This window comes from Dryobates pubescens, chromosome 35 (genome assembly GCF_014839835.1).
Source record: "Dryobates pubescens isolate bDryPub1 chromosome 35, bDryPub1.pri, whole genome shotgun sequence".
In the NCBI taxonomy this organism is placed as follows: domain Eukaryota; kingdom Metazoa; phylum Chordata; class Aves; order Piciformes; family Picidae; genus Dryobates; species Dryobates pubescens.
The window spans coordinates 6,432,642-6,459,018 of record NC_071646.1 but is presented as its reverse complement, the minus strand read 5'-3'; the positions used below and the strand labels follow the sequence as shown (position 1 = coordinate 6,459,018).

General features: G+C 66.4%; 2 protein-coding genes across 2 annotated transcripts; both read right to left on the bottom strand.

Annotated features, from left to right (window-relative positions):
* Positions 1 to 1,495: 1,495 nt before the first annotated feature.
* Positions 1,496 to 10,479, bottom strand: SHISA4 (shisa family member 4). Its single transcript, XM_054176519.1, has 5 exons — positions 10,288 to 10,479; positions 7,178 to 7,349; positions 4,013 to 4,143; positions 1,736 to 1,918; positions 1,496 to 1,621 (listed from the first exon to the last, which is right to left on the bottom strand). The coding sequence occupies exons 1-5, from the start codon at positions 10,358 to 10,360 to the stop codon at positions 1,575 to 1,577; spliced, it is 606 nt and encodes a 201-aa protein (XP_054032494.1). The 5' UTR covers positions 10,361 to 10,479; the 3' UTR covers positions 1,496 to 1,574.
* Positions 10,480 to 12,865: 2,386 nt separating this feature from the next.
* INAVA (innate immunity activator) lies at positions 12,866 to 24,634 on the bottom strand. Its single transcript, XM_054176306.1, has 9 exons — positions 24,593 to 24,634; positions 23,710 to 23,908; positions 22,045 to 22,169; positions 21,800 to 21,919; positions 20,493 to 20,724; positions 16,962 to 17,012; positions 16,131 to 16,524; positions 14,216 to 14,753; positions 12,866 to 13,048 (listed from the first exon to the last, which is right to left on the bottom strand). Exons 1-9 carry the CDS (start codon positions 24,632 to 24,634, stop codon positions 12,938 to 12,940), a joined length of 1,812 nt encoding a protein of 603 aa, XP_054032281.1. The 3' UTR covers positions 12,866 to 12,937.
* Positions 24,635 to 26,377: the final 1,743 nt, after the last annotated feature.

The window sequence follows — 26,377 nt, the reverse complement described above, 5'->3', positions numbered from 1 at the left end:
GAGGCAGTGCCTGGGGGCTGTGTGGGTTTACCCCCACCAGGATCAGTCCCAATGGAGGCAGTCCCTGGGGGCTGTGTGGGTTTACCCCCACCAGGATCAGTCCCAGTGGAAGCAGTGCCTGGGGGCTTACCCCCACCAGGATCAGTCCCAGTGGAGGCAGTGCCTGGGGGCTGTGTGGTTTTACCCCCACCAGGATCAGTCCCAGTGGAGGCAGTGCCTGGGGGCTGTGTGGGTTTACCCCCACCAGGATCAGTCCCAATGGAGGCAGTGCCTGGGGGCTGTGTGGGTTTAGCCCCACCAGGATCAGTCCCAGTGGAGGCAGTGCCTGGGAGCTGTGAGGTTTTACCCCCACCAGGATCAGTCCCAGTGGAGGCAGTGCCTGGGGGCTGTGTGGGTTTACCCCCACCAGGATCAATCCCAATGGAGGCAGTGCCTGGGGGCTGTGTGGGTTTACCCCCACCAGGATCAGTCCCAATGGAGGCAGTGCCTGGGGGCTGTGTGGTTTTACCCCCACCAGGATCACTTCCAATGGAGGCAGTGCCTGGGGGCTGTGTGGGTTTACCCCCACCAGGATCAATCCCAATGGAGGCAGTGCCTGGGGGCTGTGTGGGTTTACCCCCACCAGGATCAGTCCCAGTGGAAGCAGTGCCTGGGGGCTGTGTGGGTTTACCCCCACTGGAACTGGTCCCAGATTTAGGCAGTGGCTGGACCCCCCCCACCCCCTCGGTGAGGGTGGAGGTGTGGGGGGATGAATCAGCCTGGCAGCAGCCATCCAAAATAGCCAGGGGTGAATCACCCTTCCCGGCGCCTGCTCCTCGCCACCGGCTGCAAAGGAAGCCAAGTCCTGGCTCCAGTGATTTGGGATGAGGGGGAGGCTGGTGCAGGAATTGGCCTCACACCCCCAGCCCCCGTCCCAGAGCTGAATTTGCTGCTTTCTGCCCCAAAAATGCCCCCGGGAGCGGCTGCAGAGCCCGGAGTGCCGCGGGGAGGCTGGACGGGCTCATCCCGGCAGCCGCCTCGGGGGGTAAAGTCACATCCTCCCCCCCCCCGCCTTACAGCACCCCGGGGTGGGGCACGGGGCTCTGATCCCCCCCCCTGCAGCCCCAGCACAGAGCCACCAAGACGAGCCTGGCACGTGTGGCACAAGACACAGTTTAATGCCAACCCCGGGGGGGCCAAGCCGGGGCCGAATCCGGACGCAGGCGTGCAAGGGTGCAGCAACGCACGGCCCTGGGGGGACCCCCCCCGGGCACCCCCACTCATGGGTGCAGCAGCACTGTTGGCACCCAGAGCAAGGGCAGAGGCAGCCACAAAGGGCCCAGTGTGTGGCACAAGGGCTGCCCTGTGCTGCCAGCTCGGGGTCAGCCCTGGGATGGCCGGGAAGGGCCTGAGCCAGCCCCGGCTGTGGCAGCCTCCCGGCCCCAGGGTGGGGGGCGCACGGGGCCCCAGGGTGGGGGGCGCACGGGGCCCCAGGGTGGGGGGCGCACGGGGCCCCAGGGTGGGGGGCGCACGGGTCCCCAGTGCCACCCCACCGGCTGGCAGCAGGAGGAGGGTGCCAGGGTCCCCACGGGTGCTCAGGCTCCAGGGTAATTGGGCTGTGCCGGGACGTAGGGCGGAGGTGCTGCGGGGAGCACAAGAGGGGGTGTCAGCCCCCCAAAGGGCCACTGCCACCCCCTGGGAATAGTTGGGGTGTCCTGTTCCCACCCCCCCCACCCCCCCCCCCGGCAGTGCTTACCTGTGGGGTTGTAGACAGGGGGCCCGGAGGGGTACATGGGGTACTGGGCAGCAGGGCCGGGCGGTGGGTACATGGCCATGGGGGTGAAGCCAGGCTGGGGGGGCATGGGGCCGGCTTTGGGGTCCATCGGGAAGGGGGCTGGGGGCGGTCCTGGGGGGAAGCTGGCCAGAGGGATCTCCGGAGCTGCGGGAGAGATGGGGGCGCTGCAGCACCCTGACATGGGGACAGGGACAGCGCCCGGCAGTGCCACGAGGGTCCACGGCCCTTGGGGTGGCAGCTGGCAGCAGGGTCAGCAGCACCCACCCCAGCACCCCAATCCTCTCCCCTCCCAGATCCGGGGGGCACAGCTGTGCCTCCACTCTGCACCTCCAGGACCCCTTCTGCACCCCTATCCCCTCCCAATCCCCTCACCCTGCACCCCAAACTCCCCCCTGCACTGCAACCCTCCCCAACACTGCACCCAAACCTCTTCTGCACCCCAACCCCCGCTGCACCTCAGCTGCCACAGTCTGCACCCCAAAGCCCCCCCTTGCACCCCAATCCCCCCTGCACCCCAACTCTCCCACCCTGCACCCCAAACCCCTCCATGCACCCAAATGCTCCTCATTCTGCACCCCACTAACCCTTCCCACATCAAACTCCCCCCTTGCACCCCAAACCTCAACCCCCCACCCTGCACCCTGAAAGCCCTCCCTGCACCTCAGCCCTCCCCACACCAAGCTTTCCACCCCTGGACCCCAAGCCTCCCCTCACCCTGCACCCAAACCCTCCCACTCCACCCCCCCCCACTCCCCCCTGCACTGCACCCCACCCCCTGCACCCAAACCCCTTCACCCTGCACTTAACACCCCAAAACCCCAAGTTCTCCCTGTGCCCCAAGCCCTGCCCCAGCTCCCAACGCCCCCTGCACCTCAACCCCCCCTGAATCCAATCCCTCCCGAATCCAATCCCCCCTGAATCCAATCCCCCCTGCACTCCAATCCCCCCTGCTCCCACCTCCCCCAAACCCCAAACCCCAACCCCCTGCACCCCAACCTCCCCTGCTCCCCACCTCCTGCACCCCAACCCCCCCCCCCCGCTCCCAACCTCTCCCTGCGCTCCAATCCCCGCTGCACTCAACCCCCCCGACTCCCACCCCTCCCCTGCACCCCAAACCCCAACCTCCCCCTGCACCCCAATCCCCACTGCACTCCAACCCCCCCGCTCCCCACCTCCTGCACCCCAAACCCCAACCCCCCACCCTACTCCCAGCCCTCCCTGCACCCCAATCCCGCCTGCACTCCAACCCCCTCTGCACTCCCAACTCCCCCCACACTTCACCTCATGCCCTGCACTCCAACCCCCCCTGCACCCCAAACTCCATCTCCCAGCCCCCCACTCTACTCCCAACCTCCCCCTGCACCCCAATCTCCCCTGCACTCCCAAGTCCCCCCAGCGCCCCCCCACATTTCACCTCATCTCCTGCTCTCCAACCCCCCCTGCTCCCACACCTCCCCTGTACCCCAACCCCCACCCTACTCCCAACCTCCCCCTGCACCCCAATCCCCCTACACTGCAACCCCATCTGCACCCCAACCCCCACCCTACTCCAAACTTCCCCCTGCACCCCAATCCCCCTGCACTGCAACCCCCTCTGTACCCCAACCCCCACCCTACTCCCAACCTCCCCCTGCACCCCAATCCCCCTGCACTGCAACCCCCTCTGCACCCTAACCCCCACCCTACTCCAAACTTCCCCCTGCACCCCAATCCCCCTGCACTGCAACCCCCTCTGCACCCCAACCCCCACCCTACTCCAAACTTCCCCCTGCACCCCAATCCCCCTGCACCCCAACCCCCACCTTACTCCCAACCTCCCCCTGCACCCCAACCCCCCTGAACTGCAACCCCCTCTGCACCCCAACCCCCACCCTACTCCCAGCCCCCCCTGCACCCCAACCCTCCTGCACCCCAATCCCCCTGCACCCCAACCCCCACCCTACTCCCAACCTCCCCCTGCACCCCAACCCCCCTGCACTGCAACCCCCTCTGCACCCCAACCCCCACCCTACTCCCAGCCCCCCCCTGCACCCCAACCCTCCTGCACCCCAATCCCCCTGCACCCCAACCCCCACCTTACTCCCAACCTCCCCCTGCACCCCAACCCCCCTGCACTCCCAACTCCCCCCAATGCCCTCCACACTTGTCCTGATTTCCCACCCCCCTTTGCTCCCAAGCCTCCCTGCCCCCCCAGACTCCCCCCCGCCCCCCAGCACCCCCTGCCCCCCGCGTCCCCACCTGCCAGGGGGGTGGGGGAGTGGCGGCGCTGGTACAGGTAGCAGCAGGAGCACATGAAGCAGCAGACGATGGTGGTGACGATGGCGATGAAGAGCACCACGGCCGAGGCGATGCCCGCGATGGTCTTGGGGCTGCAGGGCACCGCGGGGGCGTGGGCAGCACGGCCTGGCCGGGGGCGACCGGGCAGACCCTCCCCACACCCTCACGGGGGCGCCAGACCCAGCCACAGCGATGCCCGCAGCACCCAGGGGCACCTGGGACGCACCCACCTGGGACAGGGACAGCCAGGCAAGCACCCGGTGCCCAGCACCCAGTGCCAGTCAGCAGTGCCCACTGCCCACCCAGCACCAGTGCCCAGTGACACTGCCCAAGCACCACCCAGCAGCAGTGCCCAGCACCCAGTGCCAGTGCCCAGTGACACTGCCCAGTGACACTGCCCAAGCACCACCCAGCAGCAGTGCCCAGCACCCAGTGCCAGTGCCCAGTGACACTGCCCAAGCACCACCCAGCAGCAGTGCCCAGCATCCAGTGCCAGTGCCCAGTGACACTGCCCAAGCACCACCCAGCAGCAGTGCCCAGCACCCAGTGCCAGTGCCCAGTGACACTGCCCAAGCACCACCCAGCAGCAGTGCCCAGCATCCAGTGCCAGTGCCCAGTGACACTGCCCAAGCACCACCCAGCAGCAGTGGCCAGCACCCAGTGCCAGTCAGCAGTGCCCACTGCCCAGCACCCAGCACCAGTGCCAAGTGACCCTGCCCAAGCACCACCCAGCAGCAGTGCCCAGCACCCAGTGCCAGTGCCCAGTGACACTGCCCAAGCACCACCCAGCAGCAGTGCCCAGTGCCCAGTGCCAGTGCCCAGTGACACTGCCCAAGCACCACCCAGCAGCAGTGCCCAGTGCCCAGTGCCAGTGCCCAGTGACACTGCCCAAGCACCACCCAGCAGCAGTGCCCAGCATCCAGTGCCAGTGCCCAGTGACACTGCCCAAGCACCACCCAGCAGCAGTGCCCAGCCCCCAGTGCCAGTGCCCAGTGCCAGTGCCCAGTGACACTGCCCAAGCACCACCCAGCAGCAGTGCCCAGCACCCAGTGCCAGTGCCCAGTGACACTGCCCAAGCACCACCCAGCAACAGTGCCCAGCATCCAGTGCCAGTGCCCAGTGACACTGCCCAAGCACCACCCAGCAGCAGTGCCCAGCCCCCAGTGCCAGTGCCCAGTGACACTGCCCAAGCACCACCCAGCAGCAGTGCCCAGCCCCCAGTGCCAGTGCCCAGTGACACTGCCCAAGCACCACCCAGCAGCAGTGCCCAGCACCCAGTGCCAGTCAGCAGTGCCCACTGCCCAGGACCCAGCACCAGTGCCAAGTGACACTGCCCAAGCACCACCCAGCAGCAGTGCCCAGCCCCCAGTGCCAGTGCCCAGTGACACTGCCCAAGCAGCACCCAGCAGCAGTGCCCAGCACCCAGTGCCAGTCAGCAGTGCCCACTGCCCAGCACCCAGCACCAGTGCCAAGTGACACTGCCCAAGCACCACCCGGCAGCAGTGCCCAGCCCCCAGTGCCAGTGCCCAGCATCCAGCACCCAGTACCCTGTATTCTGCACCCAATGCCCAGCACCCATTGCAAGAGCCCAGCCCCTGGTACCAGTGCCCCACATCCAGAACCCAGTGCCCAGCCCCCAGTGCCCAGCACCCAGTGCCCAGCACCCAGTGCCCAGCCCCCACAGACAAGCACCCAGCCCCATGGCCCGGGCTCAGCACCCTGCACTCTGCACCCAATGCCCAGCACCCAGTACAAGAGCTCAGCACCCAGTGCCCCACATCCAGAACCCAGTGCCCAGTACCCACAGACAAATACCCAGCCCCACAGTCAAAGCTCAGCACCCACACCCTGTATCCAGCACCCAATGCCCAGCACCCAGTAGATGCCCAACACCCAGTGCCACTGCACAGTACCCAGAAGCAGTGCCCACACTCAATAGCTGCCCAGTGATCAGCACCAGTGCCCAGCACCCAGGGCCCAGTACCCAAAGACAACCCCCAGCCCCGTGGCCCAGGCTCAGCACCCAGCACCCTGTATCCAGCACCCAATGCCCAGCACCCTGCACCAGTGACCCACATCCAGTGCCCAGCCCCCACAGACAAGCACCCAGCCCCATGGCTCAGGCTCAGCACCCAGCACCCTGTGTTGCACACTCAGTGCCCAGCACCCAGTACAAGAGCCCAGCTCCCAGTGCCCAGTGCCCAGCCCCCAGTGCCCAGTGCCCACAGATGAGCACCCAGCCCCATGACCTGGGCTCAGCACCCAGCACCCTGTGTTCTGCACCCAATGCAAGACCCCAGCACCTAGTCCCAGTGCCCAGTGCCCACAGACAAGCACCCAGCCCCGTGGCCCGGGCTCAGCACCCAGCACCCTGTGTTCTGCACCCAATGCAAGAGCCCAGCACCTAGTACCCCAGTGCCCTACACCCAGCACCCAGATCCCAGTGCCCAGTGCCCAGCACCCAGCCTGCAGCCCCCATTGCCCAGCCCCTAGTGCCCAGCACCCACAAACAAGCACCCAGCCCCGTGGCCCGGGCTCAGCACCCAGCACCCTGTGTTCTGCCCCCAGTGCAAGAGCCCAGCACCTAGCACCCCAGTGCCCAGCACCCAGCCCCCAGCCCCCAGTGCCCAGCGCCCAGCCCCTAGTGCCCAGCACCCACAGGCAAGCACCCAGCCCCGTGGCCCGGGCTCAGCACCCAGCACCCTGTGTTCTGCACCCAATGCAAGAGCCCAGCACCTAGCACCCCAGTGCCCTACACCCAGCACCCAGCTCCCAGTGCCCAGTGCCCAGCCCCTAGTGCCCAGCACCCAGTGCCCAGCCCCCAGCCCCTAGTGCCCAGCACCCACAGACAAGCATCCAGCCCCGTGGCCCGGGCTCAGCACCCAGCACCCTGTGTTCTGCCCCCAGTGCAAGAGCCCAGCACCTAGCACCCCAGTGCCCTACACCCAGCACCCAGCACCCAGTGTCCAGCCCGCAGCCCCCAGCCCCTAGTGCCCAGCACCCACAGGCAAGCTCCCAGCCCCGTGGCCCGGGCTCAGCACCCAGCACCCTGTGTTCTGCCCCCTAAGCAGGAGCCCAGCACCTAGCGGCAGTGCCGCCCCGCTCCCGCAGCCCTGCCCCCGGCACCTGAAGGCCAGGCAGTGGCGCTGCTGGCGCTCGGTGAGCAGGCGCAGGGGGTCGCGGCAGCAGTAGCGCTGGTGGCAGGTGCCGCAGCAGAAGGTGAGGAAGTCGCAGTCGAAGCCGGGGTGCCAGGAGCCGTTCCTGTCCACGTACCACAGGCAGTCCTCGCCCCCTGCCACTGCGGACAGCCGCCTGTCACCGCGGCCCCGGGCCACCACGGGTGGCCCCGAGCCGCCCCCTGCCCGGCCACAGCCCCCCCTGTGCCACCACCACCAGCCCAGGCCCTCTGCTCCCCCACTTGCTGTCTCAAGGGGACGCTGTACCCCGTGGCACCCTGCCCTGCACCCCGTGGCACCCTGCCCTGCACCCCCCTGCACCCCACTGCACCCTGTCCTGCACCCTACTGTACTTTGCCCTGCACCCCACTGCACCCTGCCCTGCACCCCACTGCACCCTGCCCTGCACTCCACTGCACCCTGCCCTGCACCCCACTGCACCCTGTCCTGCACTCCACTGCACCCTGCCCTGCACCCCACTGTACCCTGCCCTGCACCCCACTGAACCCTGCCCTGCACCTCACTGCACCCTGCCCTGCACCCCACTGCACCCTGCCCTGCACCCCACTGCACCCTGTCCTGCACCCCACTGTACCCTGCCCTGCACCCTGCCCTGCACCCCACTGCACCCTGCCCTGCAGCCCACTGCACCCTGCCCTGCAGCCCACTGTACCCTGCCCTGCACCCTGCCCTGCAGCCCACTGCACCCTGCCCTGCAGCCCACTGTACCCTGCCCTGCACCCCATGGCACCCTGTCGTGCACTTCACTGCACCCTGCCCTGCACCCTGTCCTGCACCCCACTGTACCCTGCCCTGCACCCTGCCCTGCACCCCACTGCACCCTGCCCTGCAGCCCACTGTACCCTGCCCTGCACCCTGCCCTGCACCCCACTGAACCCTGCCCTGCACCCCACTGTACCCTGCCCTGCACCCTGCCCTGCACCCCACTGAACCCTGCCCTGCACCCCACTGCACCCTGCCCTGCACCCCACCCCGTGCCCTGTCCCCCCCCCATACATCACTGTCCCCCCTTAACCTGCTCCACTCCATCCTGTGTCCCCCCTTGTACCCCACCCTATCCTGCACCCCACTCTATCCTGCCCCACATCCCCCTCTGCCCTGCTCTATCCTGTCCCTGTGCCCCACTCCATCCTGTCCCCTTGTCCCTCCCACTGCTGCCACATCCCCCCTGCCCTGCTCTCCACCTACCCTTCATACCCTGCTCCAGCCTGCCCCACGGAGCTGCTATATGCCCTGCCTCCTGCCCCTGTGCCCCCTATACCCTGCCCTATGGACTCCCCATGCCCAGCTCCATCCTGCCCCCTGTGTCCCCCCAAACCCAGCTCCATCCTGCCCCTGTGCCCCCCATACCCTGCCCTATGGACTCCCCATGCCCAGCTCCACACTGCTCCTTGTGCCCCTCCACACCCAGCTCCATCCTGCCCTCGTGCCCCCCATACCCTGCCCTATAGACTCCCCATGCCCAGCTCCATCCTGCCCCCTGTGCCCCTCCACACCCAGCTCCATCCTGCCCTCGTGCCCCCCATACCCTGCCCTATAGACTCCCCATGCCCAGCTCCATCCTGCCCCCTGTGCCCCTCCACACCCAGCTCCATCCTGCCCTCGTGCCCCCCATACCCTGCCCTATAGACTCCCCATGCCCAGCTCCATCCTGCCCCCTGTGCCCCTCCACACCCAGCTCCATCCTGCCCCCTGTGCCCCTCCACATCCAACTCCATCCTGCCCTCCTGCCCCCATACCCTGCCCTATAGGCTCCCCACACCCAGCTCCATCCTGCCCCCTGTGCCCCCCCACACCCAGCTCCATCCTGCCCCCGTGCCCCCCATACCCTGCCCCTATAGACTCCCCTACAGACTGGTCTGCTCCATCCTGCTCCATATCCCCCAACCCCTCTCCATCCCGCCCCCCATGCCCCCAAGCCTCACTCCATCTTGCCCACCCCCCCTTGCAAACCACACTGCCCCACACCCAGCCCCCCCCAGGCCCCCTCCCTCCCACCCCGGGTGCCCTCTCCATGTCTCCCTTGCTCTATTTCTGGCTGGAGCCACCTGTGCTCCCAGAATAGCCTGGGCCCGAGGGCTGGGGTGCAGCTGGAGGCACCGGGAGGGGGTCCCTTGGGTGGCCACCACTGTGCAGCTGCTTCCCAGAGAGCTCCTTGTGCCCTCCTCAGGGGCTCCCTGGGGTTCGACTGGACCGGAGCAGCTCAGAGCTCAGCAGGGAAACCGAGGCACAGGCTGTGAGGGTGGGAAGCAGCCAAATCCCCTGGGACTGGGCATCCTGGCTCCGTGCCCACTGCTCCCGGGGGCAAGTGGCGACTGGGGACACCCTGAAAGTGCACAGTGGGCTGAGGTGTGGGGCGTGAGGCAGTGCCCGGGGGGAGACATTGGTGCAAGCAGCCCCCGTGCAAAGGGGTCCTGTGAGGGCATGGCTCATGGTCAGAGCCGGTGGCACCAGGACCCGCCCCGGGGTGCCCTATGGTCAGGGCCGGTGGCACCAGGACCCGCCCCAGGGTGCCCCATGGTCAGGGCCGGTGGCACCAGGACCCGCCCCGGGGTGCCCTATGGTCAGGGCCGGTGGCACCAGGACCCGCCCCGGGGTGCCCCATGGTCGGAGCTGGTGGCACCAGGACCCATCCCGGGGTGCCCTGCGGTCACAGCCGGTGGCACCAGGACCCGCCCCGGGGTGCCCCATGGTCAGAGTCGGTGGCACCAGGACCCATCCCGGGGTGCCCCATGGTCAGGGCCGGTGGCACCAGGACCCATCCCGGGGTGCCCCATGGTCAGGGCCGGTGGCACCAGGACCCATCCCGGGGTGCCCCATGGTCAGGGCCGGTGGCACCAGGACCCACCCCGAGGTGTCCCCGCGGTCACAGCCGGTGGCACCAGGACCCGCCCCGGGGTGCCCCGCGGTCACAGCCGGTGGCACCAGGACCCACCCCGAGGTGTCCCCGCGGTCACAGCCGGTGGCACCGGGTCCCATCGCAGGACGGCACCAGGCCCTCCCCGATGCCCTCCTTCCCCCTCCCCCCGCGGCTCTTACCCAGCGAGGCTGCCACGGCCACCAGCAGAGTCCCGGCCAGGGGCCAGCCGCTGCCGGTGCCGCCGGGCCCCATCGCGGGGCCGGTGCCGCTGCCCCCGCTCAGCGCTGCCTGGGAACGGCGGGGACCGGGATGGGGGCAGCGGCTGCGGTGCGGCAAAGGGCCCGGTGCGGCGGGGAGGGGAAGGGGGCTGCCGGGACGCGGGGAGCGCGGGGCCGGCACTGCGGGGCCGGTCCTGCGGGGCCGGTCCTGCGGGGCCGTTGCCTGCACGAGCCTGGTGCAGGTGCAGCGGTGCCGGTTGGAGCCCTGCGCGGCGATGCCGGTGCCGCGGTGCCGGTGGAAGCTCGGTGCCGGTGGAAGCTCGGTGCCGCGGTGCCGGTGCCGGTGCAGCCCGGGCCCCGCAGTGACGCCGCAGCCCGGCGGCTCTCGGCCGCCGCCCGGTGACCCCCCGCGGCAGCACCTCCCGCCGCAGCCGCCGGCCCCGGTCCCCGCCCGGTTCCCGGCCGCCCCCGCGGGCTCGGGCAGGGCCGGCCGGCGCTGCTGGGGGAGGCGGGGGAAGCTCCCGGTACTGCCCAGCCCTGTGCCCCGCTGCTGCTCCTGCCCACCCTGGCACCTCCTATTTCCCTGCCCCCTCCCCTCCTCAGCACCCCTTTTTCCTACCCCACCCTTCCCCTGCACCCCTTCCCTTCCCCATCCCCTCATCCTCCCACTGCCCCCCTGCACCCCAACCCTCCCCTCAAACTCTTCCCTTACCCTGACACTGCCCTTCCCCAGTGCCCCCTTCCCTGGCATCCCCTCTGCCCAACACCCCTTTACCCAGTACCCCCTCCCCAGTACCCCCTCCCAGCTGGGCCAAGGCCTCATTGGCTGCCAGTGGGCAACACAGCCGGACCTGGGAACCCCCCCTTGTTATCCAGAACCCACAGAGGTGCCCCCAGACCCCTAAACCACCAAACCCCAACCCTGTCAGTGCCAGCCCAGCACTGAATCAAGGGGATGGGGACCCCAGCAGGGGACAGAGATGATGAATCCCAAGGGGCTGTTGAGGACAAGAGCACCCCAAGGACCACCTTTATTAGAGACCCAGATCAAGGATGGCAGTGGCACCACCAGCACCAGGGGCACGGTGGCACCATCAAGGTCACGGTGGCATCAGCAGCACTGAGGTCACGGTGCTACTGTCAGCATTGAGGGCATGGTGGCACCATCAGCACAGGGGTCATGGTGGCACCATCAGCACAGGGGTCATGGTGACAGCTCCATCACCACCAGGGTCATGGTGGCACCGTCCGTCAGCATGGGGGTCACGGTGGCATCATCAGCATCGAGGTCATGGTGGCACCATCAGCACTGCAGTCCTGGTGGCACTATCAGCACTGGAGTCCTGGTGGCAGGGTCATGGTGGCACCATCAGCACTGGAGTCCTGGTGGCACTATCAGCACTGGAGTCATGGTGGCACTATCAGCACTGGAGTCATGGTGGCACTATCAGCACTGGAGTCATGGTGGCACTATCAGCACTGGAATCATGGTGGCACCATCAGCACTGCAGTCATGGTGGCAGGGTCATGGTGGCACCATCAGTACTGGAGTCATGGTGGCAGGATCATGGTGGCACCATCAGCACCAGGGTCATAGGTGGCATCATCAGCACTGGAGTCATGGTGGCAGGGTCATGGTGGCACCATCAACACTAGAGTCATGGTGGCACCCTCAGCACCAGAGTCATGGTGACAGGGTCATGGTGGGACCCTTAGCACCAGGGTCATGGTGGCACCATCAGCACTGGAGTCATGGTGACAGGATCATGGTGGCACCATCAGCACCAGGGTCATGGTGGCACCATCAGCACTGGAGTCATGGTGACAGGATCATGGTGGCACCATCAGCACCAGGGTCATAGGTGGCATCATCAGCACTGGAGTCATGGTGGCACCACCAGCACCAGGGTCATGGTGGGACCCTCAGCACCAGGGTCATGGTGACAGGATCATGGTGGCACCCTCAGCACCAGGGTCATGGTGGCAGGGTCATGGTGGCACCCTCAACACCAGGGTCATGGTGGCAGAGTCATGGTGGCACCATCAGCACCAGGGTCATGGTGACAGGATCATGGTGGCACCCTCAGCACCAGGGTCATGGTGGCAGAGTCATGGTGGCACCCTCAGCACCAGAGTCATGGTGGCAGGGTCATGGTGGCACCCTCAGCACCAGGGTCATGGTGGCAGGGTCATGGTGGCACCCTCAGCACCAGGGTCATGGTGGCAGGGTCATGGTGGCAACCTCAGCACCAGGGTCATGGTGGCAGAGTCATGGTGGCACCCTCAGCACCCGGGTCATGGTGGCAGGGTCATGGTGGCACCCTCAGCACCAGGGTCATGGTGGCAGGGTCATGGTGGCACCCTCAGCACCAGGGTCATGGTGACAGGATCATGGTGGCACCCTCAGCACCAGGGTCATGGTGGCATCATCAGCATCAGGTCAGGGTGAGGGCGAGGGACAGGGTGGGGGCCCAGCCCCAGCTGCTTCCTTCCAGCCCCAGGCACCCCAGGGGTGCCAAGGGGAGGGGGGGTGGCCGCGGCGCCGCCCATGCCCGCGGCGGTGTCCCTGGGCCAGCCAGGCCGTGTGGCCGCCGGGGGGCGCTGTCGCCTCTCACACCTGGGTGACGATCTCGCCGTTCTCGGGCACGTGGACCTGCACGGGCACGCCGGCCGGGGGGCGCCGCGGGGGGCCCTGCAGCGGGGGGGCCTGCAGCGGGGGGCCCTGCGTGGGCAAAGGAGCCGGTGGGTGCCCGCACCCCGCCCCGCGCCACCCGGGGTGCACCTCCCGGGGCGGGGGGATGCGGGGGGAGGGTGTCTGCAGGTCCTGACTTGCCCAGCGTGGTGCCCAGGGGTGCCCACCCGTCCTGGTTGCCCCCCCCGACGAGGGAGAGGGGACCCCAAAATATTTGCAGGGACCCCTTCTTGTTCAGGGACACCCAGGTCCTGCCTCAGGGACCCTCAAGGGACACCAGGGCCCCATGTGGGACCCCAGTACTGCCCAAGGGACCTCCTCAGGGTCCTGGTCCTGCCCCAGGGACCCTCAAGGGAGCCCAAGGACCCTCGTGGGACCCCAGTACTGCCCAAGGGACCTCCTCAGGGTCCTGGTCCTGCCCCAGGGACCCTCAAGGGAGCCCAGGGACCCTCGTGGCACCCCAGTACTGCCCAAGGGACCTCCTCAGGGTCCTGGTCCTGCCCCAGGGACCCTCAAGGGAGCCCAGGGACCCTCGTGGGACCCAAGCACTGCTCATGGGGCCTTGGACCTGCTCAGAGGAACCCTCTGAGAGTTTCCATCCTGTCCCAAAGGACCTTCAGGGGCACCGTTCCTGACCCCAAGACACTCATGGAGGTCTTGGCCCTGGCCATGGGACCCCCTCAGGACTCCAGCTCTGCCCTAGAGACCCCTCTGGGACCATGAGCCTGCCCCAGGGACCCTCCTGGCATCATAGTTGTGCCCCAGGGGCCCTCATGGGACCCCAGGCCCTTCTCATGGGACCCTGTGTCTGCCCTGAGGGACCCCATCCCGACCCAAGACCACCCTAAGACCATGGTCCTGCCTGAGCGACCTCCCCAGGCCCTTCTCCAGAGATCTTCATGGGGTCTCAGTCCCACCTCAAGAGCCCTTACAGGACCCCAATTCCTCCCCACAGACCCCCTCAGGACCCCACTCCTGCTCTGGGGACTCTCATGGACCCCCACCCGACCCACTTGTCACTGAACCACCTCAGGGTGACAACTCATGCCACCCGGCGTCCCCTAGGGCAGCACCCATGGGGGGGGGGTCCCCACAAGGCGCCAGACACCGCAGTGCCCCCCACCCTCCCCCTCCTGCACCAGCCTGGACCCCAAACCCTACCTGAGCCCGCGGCAGGAGTCCACGGGCGACGGGCACGTCCCTGGTGCCGCCCCCACGAGGTCCTCGGAAGGCTCCCTGCCGATCGAGGGAGTGCGGGCGGGCACCCCGCAGCCGGGCACGCTGGTGCCACGACTTGAGCTCCTCGGTGACGGCCGCCTTGGAGAGCCCCCGGCCCCCCATGGGGGCGTAGTCCTTCAGCGAGGGGGTGCGCACGATGCGGCTGTGCGACGGCACCAGGCGCTGGTAGCGCAGCGGGGCCAGGTCCTGCTCGTAGAGGAAAGCTGGGGGCCCGCCGGGGGCCAGCAAGCGGTGGGGGCCGCCCCGAGGGTAGAAACCGGATTCGGTGAGGGGTGGCGGGCGCAGGAAGGAGACGTCGGGGCTGCTGCTGCCCGGGGAGGTGGCGTGGGAGACGCTGGAGAGGTCGGAGATGCTGTCGTCAGAGCCGGAGCGACAGGTGGGGCCGGGCGTGGCGGGGATGCAGGAGGTGGGGACGGTCACCGTGTAGTACGTGGGGCGCCGGCGGGGCACGGCGCTGCGGCCCCGGGGCTCGCCGGGCTGCCAGCACCCCTCCACCCTGCGGGCAAGAGGGCATCGAGGGTCAGCGTGAGACGAGGGAAAAGGGGGGCTGGGGGCTGAGTGCCCCGCGGGTGCGAGGTGCAGCATCCCCACGGGATGAGATCCATGATCCCCGTGGAGCTCCACCCTCCTCCCATGGAGTGAGCTCCATACCCCCCACGCTCTGAGGTCCATCGTCTCCCTAGGGTCAGATGGATTTGCGTCCAGCCCCTCCATGGGGTTATCTTCACAGAATCAGAGAGCTGTCAGGCTTGGAAGGGAGCTCAAGGCCCACCCAGTTCCAAGCCCCTGCCATGGGCAGGGACCCCTCACACCACAGCAGGTTGCTCACAGCCACCTCCAGCCTGGCTGCAAACACCTCCAGGCAGGAGGCTTCCACCACCTCCCTGGGCAGCCTGTGCCAGGCTCTCACCACCCTCCTGGCCAACAACTTCTTCCTCACAGCCAATCTCCAGCTCCCCACTTCTAGTTCTGCTCCATCCCCCTCAGCCTCATTACCTGACACCCTAAAGAGTCTCTTCATCCCCTCCACGAGGTTGTCATCATCCTCTCCACAGGGTTTGCTCCATCCTCCCTCCAACCCCCTCTCCAGAGGGTTAAGCTCCATCTTCCTCCCCATGGGACTACCTCCAGCCACCTCCCTGTGGCTTTAGCTCCATGCTCCCCATGAGGCTATCTCCATCCTCCTTCTAGTGGAGCTATTTCCAACCTCTTCCTTATGGGTTTAGCTCCATCCTCCCCATGGGATTATTTCTCTCCATCCTTCTTCCCATGGGGCTCTGTCCATCCTCCCTAATGGATTAGCTCCATCCTCCTGCCCATGGATTTAGCTCCATCCTCCCTGTGGGATTATCTCCAACATCCTCCCCGTGGGGTTATGTCCATCCTCCCATAACAGATTACCTCCAACCTCCTCTCCATGGATTTAACTCCATCCTCCCCATGGGGTTACATCCATCCTCCCAGAATAGATTACTCCCATGGATTCAACTCCATCCTCCCCATGGGGCTGTGTCCATCCTCCCATATAATAGTCTCCAATCTCCTCTCCATGGATTCAGCTCCATCCTCCCCATGGGGCTGTGTCCATCCTCCCATAATAGTCTCCAACCTCCTCCCCATGGATTCAACTCCAGCCTCCCCATGGGGCTGTGTCCATCCTCCCATAACAGTCTCCAACCTCCTCTCCATGGATTCAGCTCCAGCCTCCCCGTGGGGCTGTGTCCATCCTCCCGTAACAGATCACCTCCAACCTCCTCCTCCTGGATTCAGCTCCATCCTCCCCACAGGATTGCCTCCACCCCTCTCCCCATGGGGCTGCCTCTAACCCTCCTTGCAGAAGCCTCTGTCCCCCCTGCCCCTGCCCGTGACACACCTCAGGGACTGTGACTGGCCCCTCCTGCACGATGGCTCCGGGGTGCTGGGAGCGCTGGAGCCTGCCTGCCGGCACAGCACCAGGGTCCTGATGGGCACGAAGCGGTAGGGAGGGACGTCCCCAGCCCTGGGCACCAGCGAGGCCGCAGGGTCAGGGCTGCCAGGGGCCGAGGAGGCAGCGGGTGGGGACCCAGGGTAGCAGTGGGAGCCCCGAGGATCCCCATCCCCAGGGTCCGCTCCGGGTTTCCTGGCCCGCTCATAGGGTCTGTCGAGGCTGGTCTCCCGCCAGGGGCTGGGGAGGGCTGGTGGGGACCCCAAGCCCTCCTCTTCCTCAGTGGGGTCCTCAGAGGATGGGGACCCGCTTGGGGTGGCAGGTCCCAGTGGCCTCATCTCCTCTGTAGGAGAGATTGAGGACTGAGGTGAAGAGAGCACATGGAGACGGGATGGAGGGGATGTGGGGCTTGGGATGGAGGGGACACAGGGAGAGGGATGGAGGGGACACAGGGAGAGGTATGGAGGGGACATGTGGGGCTTGGGATGGAGGGGACACAGGGAGAGGGATGGAGGAGACTCATGGAGATGTATGGAGGGGACACATGGGGCTTGGGATGGAGGGGACACAGGGAGAGGGATGGAGGGGACACAGGGAGAGGGATGGAGTGGACACGTGGGGTTTGGGATGAAGGGGACACATGGGGCTTGGGGTGAGGGGGACATGGGGCTTGGGATGGAGGGGACACATGGAGATGGGATAGAGGGGACACAGAGAGTGTCAGCACGGTAGGGATGCTCATGGGTCACTGCCCCCACCCTGGCCCCTGCAGCCCCTTACCCTCCTCCAGGCCGGTGTCTGACAGGGAGCTGTCATCAGAGGCGCTGAGCTCTGCGGGGCAGGGGAGAGGTGAAAGAGGGGCAGGGGATGGGTGAGAGAGGGACAGGGGATGGGAATGGGTGAGAGCAGTGCAGGGGAAGGGGGAGAGCAGTGCAGGGGAAGGGGGAGAGCAGTGCAGGGGATGGGGGAGAGCAGTGCAGGGGATGGGGATGGGTCAGAACTGCACCGGGGACGGATGAGAGCCGTGCTGGGGATGGGTGAGAGCCGTGCCGGGGATGGGGATGGGTGAGAGCCGTGCCGGGGATGGGGATGGGTGAGAGCCGTGCCGGGGATGGGTGAGAGCAGTGCCGGGGATGGGTGAGAGCCGTGCCGGGGATGGGGATGGGTGAGAGCCGTGCCGGGGATGGGGATGGGTGAGAGCCGTGCCGGGGATGGGGATGGGTGAGAGCCGTGCCGGGGATGGGGATGGGTGAGAGCCGTGCCGGGGATGGGGATGGGTCAGATCCATGCCGGGGATGGGGATGGGTGAGAGCCGTGCCGGGGCTGGGGACGGGTGAGAGCCGTGCCGGGGCTGGGGATGGGTGAGAGCCGTGCCGGGGATGGGGATGGGTGAGAGCCGTGCCGGGGATGGGGATGGGTCAGATCCATGCCGGGGATGGGGATGGGGATGGGTGAGAGCCGTGCCGGGGCTGGGGATGGGTGAGAGCCGTGCCGGGGCTGGGGATGGGTGAGAGCCGTGCCGGGGATGGGGATGGGTGAGAGCCGTGCCGGGGCTGGGGATGGGTGAGAGCCGTGCCGGGGCTGGGGATGGGTGAGAGCCGTGCCGGGGATGGGGATGGGGATGGGTGAGAGCCGTGCCGGGGATGGGGATGGGTGAGAGCCGTGCCGGGGATGGGGATGGGTGAGAGCCGTGCCGGGGATGGGTGAGAGCCGTGCCGGGGATGGGGATGGGTGAGAGCCGTGCCGGGGATGGGGATGGGTGAGAGCCGTGCCGGGGATGGGGATGGGTGAGAGCCGTGCCGGGGATGGGGATGGGTGAGAGCCGTGCCGGGGATGGGGACGGGTGAGAGCCATGCCGGGGATGGGGATGGGTGAGAGCCGTGCCGGGGCTGGGGATGGGTGAGAGCCGTGCCGGGGCTGGGGATGGGTGAGAGCCGTGCCGGGGATGGGGATGGGTGAGAGCCGTGCCGGGGATGGGGATGGGTGAGAGCCGTGCCGGGGATGGGGACGGGTGAGAGCCGTGCCGGGGATGGGGATGGGTGAGAGCCGTGCCGGGGATGGGGATGGGTGAGAGCCGTGCCGGGGATGGGGACGGGTGAGAGCCGTGCCGGGGATGGGGACGGGTGAGAGCCGTGCCGGGGATGGGTCAGATCCGCGCCGGGGCTGGGGATGGGTGAGAGCCGTGCCGGGGATGGGGATGGGGATGGGTGAGAGCCGTGCCGGGGATGGGGATGGGGATGGGTGAGAGCCGTGCCGGGGATGGGGATGGGTGAGAGCCGTGCCGGTGCCGCCGCCGGCTGCCAAAACTCTCCCACGGCAGCCGCCGCCACCCAACGCGTCCCCGGGGGCCTCCGCTCCGCGGCTCCCACGCCGCCTGCCCCGACACGCTCCGGGACGGTGGCGCTACCGGCCCGGCCGGCTCCGCCAAGCTGCGCTGCGGGCAGCTCCCAGCCTGCCCAGGCCGGGCAGGAGCTGGGGTGCTGGGAAGGTCTGGGGGCACCGGCAGGGAAGGAGCAAGCGGCAGCAGCAGCACGATGTCTCCCTGGTTCGGGGCGGGGGGGTGACGGATGTGGGAGCCCCAGGGGGGTGATGGGGCTGAAGCTGGGGGCGAGGTTTGTGAGGGTCCCCCTGCCTGGGTGGCTGCCAGCAGGATGGGGACACAGCAGCAGGCCAAACCTTGCCACCCGTTGGGGTACAGTCGCTGAGGGTGGTGGATGAGGGGTGGCCGTGGGGTGCAGTCACCAGGGACGGTGAGCTGAAGTATTGGGGTGCAGCCACGGGGGTGCAGCCACAGGGGGATGAAGTTCTGGGGTGCATTCGTGGAGCTATGACGACCAGGCATGAAGTTTTGGGGTGCAGTTGCTGGGCATGGTGCAGCAGGGTGAAGAGCTGGGGTGCAGCCACAGGGGGGTGAAGTTTTGGGGTGTAATCACCAGGGATGAGCTGTTGGGGTGCATTCACTAGGGGGGGGTTCACATATTGGGGTGCATTCATGAGGGTACCCTCAACAGGCATGAAGCACTGGGAGGTGTTCACCAGGGGTCAGCACTTAGGGGTACACCCAAGGGGGTGCATTGACCAGGGATGAAGGACTGGGGGTGCAGTCACTGGGAGTGGGCTATTGGGGTGCAGCTGGGGGGTGTCATGCACTGGAGGTGGGAAATTTGGGGGGTGCATTCACCAGGGATGGGATATTGGGGTGCAGCTCGGGGTGTCATGCACTGGAGGTGGGACATTTGGGGGTGCATTCACCAGGGATAGGAAATTGGGGTGCATTCAGGGGGGATCATGCACTGGAGATGGGACATTTGGGGGGTGCATTCACCAGGGATGGGATATTGGGGTACATCCAGGGGGGATCATGCACTGGAGGTGGACATTTGGGGGGTGCATTGACCAGGGATGGGAAACTGGGGTTGCTTCCACAGGGGAAGCACCATGCACTGGAGATGGGAAACTGGGGGTGCATTCAACTGAGATGGGATATTGGGGTGCATCCAGGGGGGATGATGCACTGGAGGTGGGAAATTGGGGGTGCATTCACCAGGAATGGAAAGGACTGGGGGGCATTCACTGGGAATGGGATATTGGGGTGCATCTGGGGGGTGTCATGCACTGCAGATGGGAAATTTGAGGGGGTGCATTCACCAGGGATGAAGGACTGGGGGGCATTCACTGGGAATGGGATATTGGGGTGCATCTGGGGGGTGTCATGCACTGCAGATGGGAAATTGGGGGGTGCATTCACCAGGGATGAGATATTGGGGTGCATCCAAGGGGGGATCATGCACTGGAGATGGGAAGTGGAGCTGCATTCACCAGGGATGAAGGACTGGGGGAGCATTCATTGGGAATAGGATATTGGGGTGCATCTGGGGGGTGTCATGCACTGGAGGTGGGAAACTGGGGCTGCATTCCCCAGGGATAGGAAATTGGGGTGCATCCAGGCTTTCACCAGGGATGGGAAACTGGGGTGCATCCACAGGGAACGGATCATGCACTGGAGGAGGGATGTTGGGGTGCATCTGAGGGGTGTCATGCACTGGAGATGGGACATTTGGGGGGGTGCATTCACGAGGGATGGGATATTGGGGTGCATCCACTGGGGGACAATGCATTGAGATGACCCCAGGGAGCAGCACCCATCTTGGGGTGCACAGGCACCCAGCCCAGGGGGCCAGCCGACCGAGCTGCACCCATTCCTGCCCCTCCAAACCTCCAGCACCACCCCCGGGAGCCACCAGCGGCCAGGGGCAGCGGGGTGGGGAGGGGGGTCGGGACGCACAGAGGAGGGCCCGGGGGGAGGCTCACCCTCAGCAGCAGCGGGGGCAGGGCAGGAGGAGAGAGGCCTGCGGCCAGCCAGGAGCCGTCTCTGGTTGAGGACGCTCTGCAGGTCCCTGAGCTTCTGCTCCTCCAGCAGGGCAGCTGTCTGCCGCTGCTTGCGCAGCCTCTTGCTGATGTTCTCCTCGCGGCACAGCCGCCTGGCAGCCCTGGCGATCTGCAGCTGCAGCGCCAGGTCCCGCTCCAGGGCGCTCAGAGGGTCCTGGCCAGGGAGGGGAGGTGCTCAGCACCCCCACCCCCACGCCCCCACCGCCCAGCAGCAGCCAGGACGCTCGCAGGGGAACGCAGGCTTTGCGTAACGGGGAGGGAGGATGGATTGCTGCCCTGGGATGGGGCTTGAGGGTCTAATTGTCCTCCCCGGAGGGGTGCAAGGCCAGGCTGGATGAGGCCTTCAGCAAGCTGGGCTGGTGGGAGGTGTCCCTGCCCATGGCAGGGGGGTGGAACTGCAAGGTCCCTTCCAACCCAACCCATTGCATGATTCTATGTCCCTGCCCATGGTGAGCTTGTTGGACTAGGTGGACTTGGAGGTCCCTTCCAACCCAACCCATTCCATGACTCTGTGATTCTATGTCCCTGACCACAGATCAGATGATCCTGAAGGTCCCTTCCAACCCAACCCTTTCCATGACTCTATGATTCTATGTCTCTTACCATGGACTGGGTGATCCTGAAGGTCCCTTCCTACCCAACCCATTCCATGATCTCATGTCCCTAGATGGTCTTGAAGGTCTCTTCCAACCCAACCCATCCCATGACTCTGATTCTATGTCCCTGCCCATGGACTGGATGACCCTGAAGGTCCCTTCCTACCCAACCCATTCCATGATCCCATGTACCTAGATGGTCTTGAAGGTCCCTTCCAACCCAACCCATTCCATGATCCCATGTCCCTAGGTGGTCCTGAAGGTCCCTTCCAACCCATCCCATTCCATGACTCTGATTCCATGTCCCTGCCCATGGACTGAATGATCCTGAAGGTCACTTCCAACCCATTCCATGACTCTGATTCTATGTCCCTGCCCATGGACTGGATGATCCTGAAGGTCCCTTCCAACCCACCCCATTCCATGATCCCATGTCCCTAGGTGGTCCAGAAGGTCCCTTCCAACCCAACCCATTCCACGATCCCACGTCCCTACATGGTCTTGAAGGGACCCAACGCATCCCCACGGGGACAGTGGCACCTCCAGCAGCTCCAGGATGAGATGAAGAGGAGCCTCCACCCCACCCAACCCCTCCAAAGCCCCCCCCCACCCCCCCCAGTTGCACCCCCTCACCGCCCCCCGGAGCACCAGGGTCTCATCCAGCTTGAAGGCAGCACCGATCCTCCGCCGGACCTTGGGTGGCTTCTCCCCAGCCTTCAGAGGGTACTCCCGGGGCAAGGTCCCCGTCAGCTCCTGGGGACGGCATGAGGGCACCCAGCTGGCATCACAGAGGTGTTGGGGAAGGGGTGGGGGAAGGCTTAGGACTAGGGGGGAGGGGGAGGAGGGAGCCCCCAATAGCCCAGAGGCCACCAACTCACAGCCTCACGGAGGCAAAGCCTCCGCAGCTCCTGGACGCAGCTCTCCAAGCGAGCTTCCAGCGCCTGCTGCTGCCTGCGCCCTGCCTGGGCCCTCTCCTTCAGGGGGGACACTGGGCTGGCAGGACCTTGGAGGGCAAGGGGAGTTGGGGGGGCACACAAATATTGATTAGCACCCAGACACCACCCCCCCCTTTTCATTTCACCCCCACCCACAGCTTTCCTGCCTCAGCTTCCCACCACCAGCAGCTCGAAGAGTGAGAAAGGCAACCGAAAGCAACCACCTCAGCACCCAGGGGTGGTGCTGGGGGGAAGGGGGGGGGGGGCGCGCCCCCCCCCCCCCCTTCCCCCCAGCACCACCCCTGGGTGCTGAGGGCTCCCCCCTCTGTGATTTTCCAGTGGGGGGGACACACACACACACACACAGAGAGACGTGGGGAAGGTTTCATCCTGACTCAGCCATCCCCGAGCGAGACTCAGGGCTGAGTCAAACCTCATCCAGTGACCCCCCCCCCGAGTCTGCCACCCTTAGGTGCCCCCCCCCAAAACCAAACAATCCTCCCCCCCCCCCCCCCAAATCATTTTTGTGCCCCCTCCCATGCACCAAAGTCCCCTAGGGAGTGGGGGGAGCACAGGTGGGTAAGGGAAAGGGCCCCCCCAAGAGTTTTGTCCCCTCCCCCAGACTAAAGAATCCTCCCCCCCCCCAATAAACAACTTTGTGCCCCCTCTCCCCCCTCCCCCGTGCATCCAAGTGCCACGGGGGGGGCACATCCATGGGAGGGAAAAGGGCACCCTGAGAATTCTTCCCCCCCCCCAAAAGAGTCCTTCAATAACTCCCCCCCCCCCCAAAGCAGCTTTTTGTGCCCCCCTCCCACACGTGGAGTGCCCTCTGCTCAGGTCAGGAATGGGGGGGGGGGCACATGAGTGCGGGAAGGAGGCACCCCAAGATCTCCTCTCCCCCCCCAAAACCATCCTGATCTCCCCCCCAGATATCCTCCCCCCTAATACCACCCTGAGGCCCCCTCCAGTTTCCCTCCTCCCCCCCAAAACCACCCTGAACCCTCCTCCAAATACCCTCCTGCCCTAAAACCACCCTGCCCCCCCTCCAAATACCCTCCCCCCCTTAAACCACCCTGCCCCCCCCAAATGCCCTTCCCCCCCTAAAACCACCTTAACCCTCCCTCCAGATATCCTCCCCCCTAAAACCACCTTAACCCCCCCTCCAAATACCCTCCCCCCTTAAACCACCCTGACCCCCCCTCCAAACATCCTCCCACGTTAAACCACCCTGACCCCCCCTCCAAATGCCCTCCCCCCCAAACCACCCTGACACCCCCCAAATATCCTCCCCCCTAATACCACCCTGCCCCCCTCCAAATGTCCCCCCCCCTAAAACCACCCTGACCCCCCCTCCAAATATCCTCCCCCCTTAAACCACCCTGACCCCCCCTCCAAATGCCCTCCCCCCCAAACCACCCTGACACCCCCCAAATATCCTCCCCCCTAATACCACCCTGCCCCCCTCCAAATGTCCCCCCCCCTAAAACCACCCTGACCCCCCCTCCAAATACCCTCCCCCCCAACCACCCTGACCCCCCCTCCAAATACCCTCCCCCCCTAAACCCACCCTGCCCCCCCTCCAAACGCCCTCCCCCCCCCAGCACTCACCCGCCTGCAGCAGGACGCCGCCGCCTGTCTCGTTGGCTTCCCCCACGCCAAGCCGGGACCCTACGGGCGACAGGGGGGCGCCCCCTCGCCCCTGCGCCACCCCTTGGGGTGCAGCCGCGGGTGTCCCCCCCCTGGCCACCCCCCCAACCCTCATGGCTGAGCGCTGGCGGCAGGCGAGGGCCCCTGTTTGCTGTAGGACCTACAATAAACAAAGGTGTGCGTGGGGCTGGATCGGCCCCAGCCCGGGGGCAAAGGTGGTCGGGGTGCGGCTTGTGGGGTGTTTCTTTGGGGGGGTGAGGGGGGTTGGGAGGGTGTGGAGGGGGGGTTGGGGTAGCGATGGGGGGGGGGGTTGTTACTGGAAGTGCCCCGCAGCCGTCCCGACTGGTTTCGCTGGGCGCCTCTCCCAGTTTTCAGCTCTTTCCTAACTGGGCTGGAGGTGGATCTGGGCTGGGGGTGGATCTGGGCTGGGGGTGGATCGCTGCCGCCGGCGGCAGGCAGGCAGGGACGGGGTGGGGAGGGGAGGTGGGGGGCCGGGGGGGTGGGTTACTGGTGGTGGTACTGGGAAAGCGGTGCCCAAGCAGTACCCTGCTGGAGGGGGTGGGAGTAAGGCAGGAGCCTGCTGAGCACCCCCGAGGCTGGCACCGCTTCGGTCCCACCGCGCTCCGCTCTAGCCCGGGCGGGGGGGGGAAACTGAGGCAGGGCTGGGAGGGTCCGGGGGAAGGGGAAGGGGCAGCGGGGATGGGGTGGGGGGGTTGGGGGTGCTGGGGGTGGCAATGCCTTACCTGGGCACTCGCCGCCGCCGCCGGCTCTGCTGCGCCCAGGCCACCCGGGACGGGTTGGGGCTTGAGGAGCAGGGGAGGAGCAGGTGAGCAACACCTCCCACACTGCCCCGGCGCTGCCACGGCCAGGCCATGCCCGCCGGCATGGCACGGCCTGGCACGGCCTGGCACTGCACGGTGCTGGAGAGGGGCACTGGGGGCCCTCCTGCCTGCATGGCACAGCACGGTGCTGGAGAGGGGCACCATGGGCTCTCCTGTCTGCATGGCACAGCATGGCACTGCACAGTGCTGGAGAGGGGTACTGGGGGCCCTCCTGCCTGCATGGCACAGCACGGTGCTGGAGAGGGGCACCATGGGCTCTCCTGTCTGCATGGCACAGCATGGCACTGCACAGTGCTGGAGAGGGGCACTGGGGGCCCTCCTGCCTGCATGGCACAGCATGGTGCTGGAGAGGGGCACCATGGGCTCTCCTGTCTGCATGGCACAGCATGGCACAGCATGGTGCTGGAGAGGGGCACCATGGGCTCTCCTGCCTGCATGGCACAGCATGGCACTGCACAGTGCTGGAGAGGGGCACCATGGGCTCTCCTGTCTGCATGGCACAGCATGGCACTGCACAGTGCTGGAGAGGGGCACCATGGGCTCTCCTGCCTGCATGGCACAGCATGGCACAGCACGGTGCTGGAGAGGGGCACCATGGGCTCTCCTGTCTGCATGGCACGGCCTGGCACAGCACAGTGCTGGAGAGGGGCACTGGGGGCCCTCCTGCCTGCATGGCACAGCATGGCACAGCACGGTGCTGGAGAGGGGTACCATGGGCTCTCCTGTCTGCATGGCACAGCATGGCACAGCATGGTGCTAGAGAGGGGCACCATGGGCTCTGCTGCCTGCATGGCACAGCATGGCACTGCACAGTGCTGGAGAGGGGCACCATGGGCTCTGCTGCCTGCAAGGCACAGCATGGCACTGCACAGTGCTGGAGAGGGGCACCATGGGCTCTGCTGCCTGCAAGGCACAGCATGGCACTGCACAGTGCTGGAGAGGGGCACCATGGGCTCTGCTGCCTGCATGGCACAGCATGGCACTGCACAGTGCTGGAGAGGGGCACCATGGGCTCTCCTGCCTGCCTGCATGGCACAGCATGGTGCTGGAGAGGGGCACTGGGGCACAGTATAGCACAGTACAGTGCTGGAGAGGGGCACTGGGAGCCCTTCTGCCTGTCTGCATGGCACAGCATGGCACAGCATGGCACAGCATGGTGCTGGAGAGGGGCACTGGGGCACAGTATGGCACAGCACAGTGCTGGAGAGGGGCACTGGGGGCTCTCCTGTCTGCCTGCATGGCACAGCATGGCACAGCATGGTGCTGGAGAGGGGCACTGGGGCACAGTATGGCACAGCACAGTGCTGGAGAGGGGCACTGGGGGCTCTCCTGTCTGCCTGCATGGCACAGCATGGCACTGCACAGTGCTGGAGAGGGGCACAGTAACAGTGTAGGGTGGCATGGCACAGTGTGGCATGGCAGGATGTTGCATGGCATGGCACAGAATGGCATGGCATGGTACAGCATGGCATGGAAGTGTACAGCCTGGGATTTTGCAGCACTGCATGGTATAAGACAGCATGGGATGGCACAGCACAGCCTGGCATGGCATGGCATGGCATGCTGCTCAGGGGCACTATCCCCATCTCCACCATGGTCTGCAGCTGGGGCACCCTCACAGTGCCAGGGCAAACTGGGATTTGAGCCTGGCAGTGCCAGGGTAGGAGGTGTGCTCTGCTGCCCTGGCACTGCCACCACCATCCTTACCAGAGCAGAGACCCACTAGGGGTGAACAGCCTCTGCCCATCCTGTCCCTGCCCTGTCCCCAGGCACGAGGGATGGGCAAG